Raw genomic sequence first — 7,250 nt, 5'->3', positions numbered from 1 at the left:
ACAGATTACAGAAAATGGGTCTAGCTGTTATCTAATCATGAACGAATAAATTATTTTTCACGAGTCTCCCTTTTTGTCTCAAAAATTTGTTGCTCCCTTTTGCTTATAAATTAGTGAGCATGTATGCTCCTTCTTCTACCAAAAATCAGCATTATTTTTTAAAAATTGATATTTAGTAATTTTGGAAGATAATACAACTAACTAACGCCCAAATGTCAGCATGGCTTATGGAAAGAAAGTCATCATAATTAACCTACCTAGTTTCATCAAATCAAGTAATGTGGCAATATAGTTCAGCTGCAATAACTGCTTCATCTTAAGAATCGCAAAAGGTTTTTGCTGTTCCCAACATTGTTTCAGGTTGGACTGCAGTTGTGGACTACTGTTTAAAACAGGTGTTGCTACTTCAGTATGTTCAGCAGTGGCAAAAGAAAACAAATAAGTTTCTTTTTCTACATTTGCGAAAAAGCAAACTTATGTAAACGGTTTTGCTCGACCGATGCAAACATCATTTACGACACAAAAAGCATCATGCTGGATCTTAAATTCCTATGAAATGACTTTTGCTCAGTGCATGAAAAGCGTTTTTCTACACCTTAATTAGGAAGCGTGTCTGCAATTTTGGACAATTTTGACCCCCCACTAGAATATTTGGTTCTTTTCTTTAGGCTAGGCCTGGACTAGGGTGGTCTTAAGCTATCGGAGTTTTCCCACCTCCTAAGACCCATTCTCGCGTTCTTTTTTGTAACCCGGGGCTTCATTTCTCTCACAAAGTGTAAGCTGAACAAACAGAATCCCTGGTCACTTTATGTTAAGCTTATTTCAAACAAAATTTCTGTCTGGTTGTTCTCTCTCTCACAACATTCTAATATGATGAACAAGTTTCCCAAATCAGTTTTTGCAAATAGTGGTTTGGAGCTTTATACAAGCGATCAGATGGTTTTCGAAAAGAGCGGGAAAAACTAAAATCTTAACAGAATTTTTTTGAACAACTGTATTACTTTTCTATTCATCTGGTTGGATATGCAAGTTGAAAAAAGTTTCATCTCATTTTCTTGTACACTATCAGAGGTTCTATTCTGTTTTTTATAAACCGTAAACCCCATCATGCTTTATGTTCCAAAGGTTGGAGGGTAAAACTGGAACACCATGTCAGAAGAGATAACGTCACAGTAGAAACAAATTTTGCTCGAGATCTTTACTTTCAAGGTTTTCAAATGCGTAAATGCTGAAGTTTCTTGGACTTTCTTTATCGTTGGTTCTAAATGAAAGAAATCTTTTGTTTGACAGATTCCAAAACGTATGAAAACGTTAGTATATTAGGCCCGAAAACGTAAAATTTTATCATTTTGTTTGGTCTTAGATGATAGAAATTGTCAAATTTTCTGTACAAGGTTTATTTCTCTGTTTAAAGTTTCATTCTATGTTTCATTTCTCTAAATCCAATGGTATTATAGAAGTTATTATCAACAATTCCTTTGCAATTCTTCCAGAAAATCTTTTCGGGAAATGGTGAAAAATTTTTTTAAATTATCTTCCTGATATTGTTGAGATACCTAATCGAACTAAGTGCAAATTCTCGTTTATCTTATTATCAGACATATTTAGCGTTGATAGAGAACTACTTCATTATTCCCCACTCTAAATCCCAGGCGAGACCGGATGGTTATCATGCAAGACTCTGCCAAAATCTTGCAAAAACGGTTATCTTGCAAGATTCTGGCAGAACAATGGTTATCCTGCAAGATCTGCCAGAAAAATGGTTATATTGCAAGATTTGCAAGAAAAGGGATCTAATCGTTAAAAAAGTCAAAACAATGTATAATTTTCCTTAAATAGAGGCACGAGAGACAAGATATACCTCCGATAATTTTCTTCGAGTTGTAAAAATAGATGATCTGGACGAAACCGGACGCTTATCTTGAAAGATATTGCGATTTTGCAAAGACGCTTACCTTGAAAGAAACTTACAAGATCTTGCAAGAAAGGCGTGGAACACTTTGAAAAAAATGCACTTTGAAAGACTAATAGACTCGAATATCATATTCTCTTATGAGTTCAGTCCACTGACAGAAGATCTAATGTAACCAGACAAAAAAGCACATATTGCAAGATATAGATGTGTCATCGAAAAGAGCATTCCAGCAACTTTTTACGTTTAAAACTGAACAAACTGATTTTTTTTTTCAAAACGACAATTTCTGGTTTGAAGAGAAAACAAGATATCCTTCTTTTGAAATCAAACATACCGGCAAATTCGTGCATGCAAATTTTGTAAGATTGAAAACCGACAATTTTTAGGATTTCCTAGGTCTGACTCGATCATGCCGACGAATCCGAAAAAAGGGGGTTGAGTTCATTTTTGTCTTGCTGATACTGATTGTACCAACAATTTTTCTCCGTTTCAAATGCGCAATTTTCGTATTAGGGTACCCAGACTGAGGTCCCAGACGGAAACAAGTATGACCGGCCTGGTCATACTTGCTTCCGTCTGGAATCTCAGTCTGGGCACCCTAATACAAAAATTGCGGGTTCTAAACAGAGGAAAATTGTTGGCAGACGGAAAGATCTTTTTCTGCGCTGATCAGACTTTTTCGCGTTAACCAAAATTTTGTGCGTTTAAGGGATTTTTGTCTGTTCATGTTCAGACACAGAAAAACACTCGCCAAAAGTTTTGTTAATAATTGCGTTTCAATACAGTTGAGCTGAATTATCATTTTCTTGAATTGAAAAAGAACTGACCTGTTGCAACAAATAGCGAGGCAATAAATAGAAGGCTTGAACCCAAAAATGGGATCATGCTTTAAATCTGACTCCAAATAATTTATATGTAGAATTATTTCAAACTTTATTAGCGTAAAATCAAGCAATTCAAATCAAACAAAAGAATACACTTATGATAACATTTTGCGTCACAAAACTTTGCGTTTTTTCGATTGTTATTAACAAGTATCATTATATACTTAATGCCATATTAGCTGGTCGAATATTAACCATGCAGAGCTGAAAAATGAACTTTGTCAAAAATTATTCTGATCAATTCAACTCTCGCTGATGTTATTTTGTGCGTCGTTTGAACATAACTGAGAGTAATTGTTGTACAGTGAGCTCGAAGCGACTTCAAACATACTCAACAAAATGCTTTTGCGAATATTAACGCTACTAAAGCAGTGAAAAGGTTTCTTTTATTTAATGCTTGATTTTGTTTCCAAAATACGGTTTGATTGTAAAAAAACGAAAGATTGGGATCCTGGAATAGACATTAATTTCAGAAGATTTTATGAAAAGACTGCTGATGTCTAATAACCTTAGTGATCGCCGAATTGAGAAACTTACAAGCAACTTTGAAGCAATCTTGCAAGTGAATGCATTCGGGTACCAAGTTGCTTACAAGCTTTTGGATTCATGTTGCAATTTTACTTGCAAGATGAAACGAAAAGTATGCAAGATAAAATGAAGAGCCTGCAAAGGTGCGGATTTTGCAGCAGTAAAATTGTTCTAGCTTTTGCATCAGCCTTTTTCGCTTCTTTAAAGACTACAGCCGATGCATTAATGAATTTGATAAGGAACACACCAGCGACACAACGAGCGAAGCAAAAACAAAGGAGCGTGAAAGCGAACGAACGAAAAGAGAGTTAGTGCAAAACAAGTAAAAAGAAGGAACGAGCGTAGAAATGAATGAGCGAAACGAGTGAGAGCAAAACGAGCAAAACAAAAACGAAGGAGCGTGAAAACGAGCAAACGACAACCGAATTTGCCCAGAAGGCAATCCTAGAAAGCACAAAGAAGAGATTTTCCCATAAGCAAAGAAAAAGAGAGAGAGAGAAAGAGAGAGAGAGAGAGAGAGAGAGAGAGAGAGACAGACAGACACAGAGAGACAGAGAGAGAGAGAAAGAGAGAGAGAGAGAGAGAGAGAGAGAGAGACAGAGACAGAGACAGAGACAGAGAGAGAGAGAGAGAGAGAGAGAGAAGCGATGAAGCAAATGCCCAGAAAGCAACGAGAGAAAGAGATAATGACAACAAAAAGAGGGAGATGAAAATGTGTGAAAAAAGTGAATATATATATATATATATATATATATATATATATAGAAAGAGAGAGAGAGAGAGAGAGAGATGGAGAGAGAAAGAGAAGGAGAGAGAGAGAGAGAGAGGTGTGAGAAAGAGAGAAAAACACAGAGAGATAGATAGACAAACTTTTTTTATTTAAAAATTGAGAAGTGTGTTGGATAGTAAGCAGAAAAACGCTACAAATTTGATAAATTTTTGTTCTACTTAAAAGTTTTCCAATTTGCGTTAAAATAGAACATTTATCCAGGAGATAATGAAAGGAGGCAAAGATGACTAATGAAAACTGTCAACAGTAACATACTGTCAACGCATATGTCTAAATTAGTTCGGTAATTTGGTATTGTAGAAACAATAAGGAAAAATTATCTTCAAATTCCTACCTTTGACAGAGAACCTTATCGTTTGAAATAAAAGAAAAATCGATACAATAGTTGTTTGTTTCATTTAAGCGTATACAAATTTTTAAATAAGGGACTAAGATGTCTAACGACTTTTGTTTTTAACTTAAAGAGCTGTTATTTTTTAAAAAGACGTTATGCACTTCGATATTACTAGCTAATGAACGGTATACATTTTGTTTTAAGATTTATAAGGCAGTTACAAAAGTGCTGCAAAACCTATGAATCATGGATTTGAACAATTTCCTTGCCATTTGATATTTGAAAGATTGTTTGAATTAACGCAAGTCGCTTTAAGGCAAAATAAAAAGTTACCGTTTGGCACAACGAGACAACAGGACAATTTGACGGCAAGTTGTGTGTTACAATAAGTTTGTTGTGCTTTCCTCGCGAATTATGATTAATCATATAAGTTTCCGTGTGTTGGTTTAGATAAAAATTTTTCGTTTTTAAATTGTTCTTTTTGTTTATTAGGTAAAATTCCAGTTAAAGAAAAATTTGAATAATTCGAAATGCTTCCAGTTTTTTTTAGGTTTTTTGTAGGTTGTTGTCAGTTATTTGAACTCGAAATCTTGCACGAACCTTGCAAAAATCTTGCAAAGTTTCACATTAAACAGGTATCTACGATAAAAAGTCATTTAGAATCAGTTCTTCTGATCAAAATTGTTATAAAAGTTTTTTATTTTGTTTTTTGTTAGTTTTAGCTACCGAAAATACTAGAAATTATTTTCAGAATTTTATGGCTTGCAAGAGTCTTGAAAAATTATTGCAAGTTTTTGAATCCGGATTAAAAACTTCTCTATTTCTTTCAGTTTTGTAACTTGTTTAATAAGAAACAATTTGCTTCAATGGTGTTTTCTAAAACATTAGTTTCGTGATTCGATTGTTTACCTCGATTATATCTTGCGAGATTTTTGCAAGAGTCTTGTAAGTTTTGAATCAGCCTCAGAATTTTTTGCAAGTTTTAAATTCACTCATTACCAGGGAAGCAGGGGGAGGAGGTGGAGCGGAGGGGGGATGGGGGTAAGTTGCCACTATTTCAACCAGGTTCTGATTCATATTGAAGTTCCTCCTACTGGAGTCAATTCATAAGTCGACAATGGTCTCATATCGTCTGTCTGCTGTCTTCCCAACCTTCACTTATCGGTTACGTGACTCTGCGTGAAGTCACCGATAACTTCAGGCGTGTAGGAAAAACTCGCACATTCTAAAACTGATGATTTCCCGACAAAACTTAATTAGGTTGAATCAGAATCAAAAGCACTTGAATAGGAGCACGAAAGAAAGATCCCAGGTCGCCACTTCCTTGGTTCCACGCAAGGATCATAGATGATGTCATACAAATCATAACGTATTTCCTAGTACGATCCTTGCATGAAACCAAAAAAATCATATATGATCCTTGCATGGAACCAAGGATATTATATTGGAACCTTGCATGGCACCGAGGAAATCATATATGACCCTTACATGAAACCTAGGAAATCATATATGATTTTTGAGTGAAATCCAAGAAATCATGTATGATTTTTGCGGGAAAACTAGAACTTAATTCACTGTTCACATTCCATAAAGCTTAAAAAACCAAAATAAGAGGAAAATAAGACCAAGGAAACCATACATTATTCTTTTATGAATCCCAGGAAGTCATATATGATTCTTGAATGAAATCCGGGTAATCATATATAATCCTTACATGAAATCAAGGAAATCATTAATGATTCTTATGGGAAACCAAGGATTTAAATCACGAATAACCTCTCACAATACCTCAAAAAACGCGGAAAAGCAATTTATGTAGAAATATGAAAGCCAGAAAACACATGATCCTTGTATGAAATTGAAGAAATCATAATGATCTATATAAGATGTCAAAAAATCATAAAAGTACCCGTACGGCGAGAAAGTAGTTGTTAGTCCTTGTATTACTAGAGAATGCCATGTAAGATCTGCTAGGCTTTCCTCGTTGTGCTAGGAAAAACTTCAATCGATTTCATATAAGGATCATATATAATTTTCCTGATTTCGTACGAAGATCATCTTGGATTTCCTGGGTTTAATATAAGGATCATAAAAGTATTTCTGGTTTGGGAGCACTCTGGTTTTTACTGGAATTCAAACGAATAATTATCAGAACAATATTCAGTTTAATCGCGTTCAAACGCCTCAATCAGCGGTACAAGAAACTTTGCAATTGATATTCTGAAGAACAAAAGTTTATTGGATATAAGTTTTTGGTTGAATGTGACCAATTCGGAATTTTCCCCCTCAAAAGAAAACAACAAGAAATTGCTGATTTGACAAAAGAAACAAACGAATTGACTCCTTTTTATCGGTTCAAATAGCTTCAGGGAATCAATTGAAGTCTAAGTAAGACAATTGTCATATACCATTAACTGATGGTAGCCGCTACGGTTGAAATCGTTTACAGTTATTTTTTGTATGCATTTTGTATGATTACCGGGATTACGAACCATATAAGACCTTGTATGAATACCAGAGATCATATATGACCTTTACGAGATCCAAGAAAATTGTATGATGAGCAACCTGTGATAATCAAGATTTTGGAGACTTTTGATGAGACTGCTGCCGAGTCAAGTTACTCTGCTGAAAAATTGGAATATTAAAATTTCTCAAATGGAAGTGTACTTCTCGATACGTACATGGAAATATCTGGTTTTTAACTTCTGGCAATGGAGATTTTCGGCATTTTAAAGGTTTCCCGTGTGTGCTTAAATCTTGATTAAATGACTGACGTTCTCTTAAAAACAAAGTTCA

The 7,250-nt window shown here is 34.8% G+C and overlaps 1 protein-coding gene across 1 annotated transcript in view; it reads right to left on the bottom strand.

Moving 5' to 3' along the window:
• Nucleotides 1–5,528, bottom strand: part of LOC142349168 (uncharacterized) — a 155,842-nt gene extending 150,314 nt beyond the window's left edge. The window contains exons 1-2 of the mRNA XM_075400581.1: nt 5,451–5,528; nt 2,387–2,513 (exon numbers count right to left, since the gene is read on the bottom strand). Of these exons, the coding sequence (XP_075256696.1) occupies nt 2,387–2,513; nt 5,451–5,528 (205 nt within the window). The remainder of the gene's footprint in view (nt 1–2,386; nt 2,514–5,450) is intronic.
• Nucleotides 5,529–7,250: the final 1,722 nt, after the last annotated feature.

This window comes from Convolutriloba macropyga, chromosome 11 (assembly GCF_964194025.1).
Source record: "Convolutriloba macropyga chromosome 11, txConMacr16.3, whole genome shotgun sequence".
Classification (NCBI taxonomy): Eukaryota; Metazoa; Xenacoelomorpha; order Acoela; family Convolutidae; genus Convolutriloba; species Convolutriloba macropyga.
This window is presented reverse-complemented; position numbering and strand designations above follow the sequence as displayed.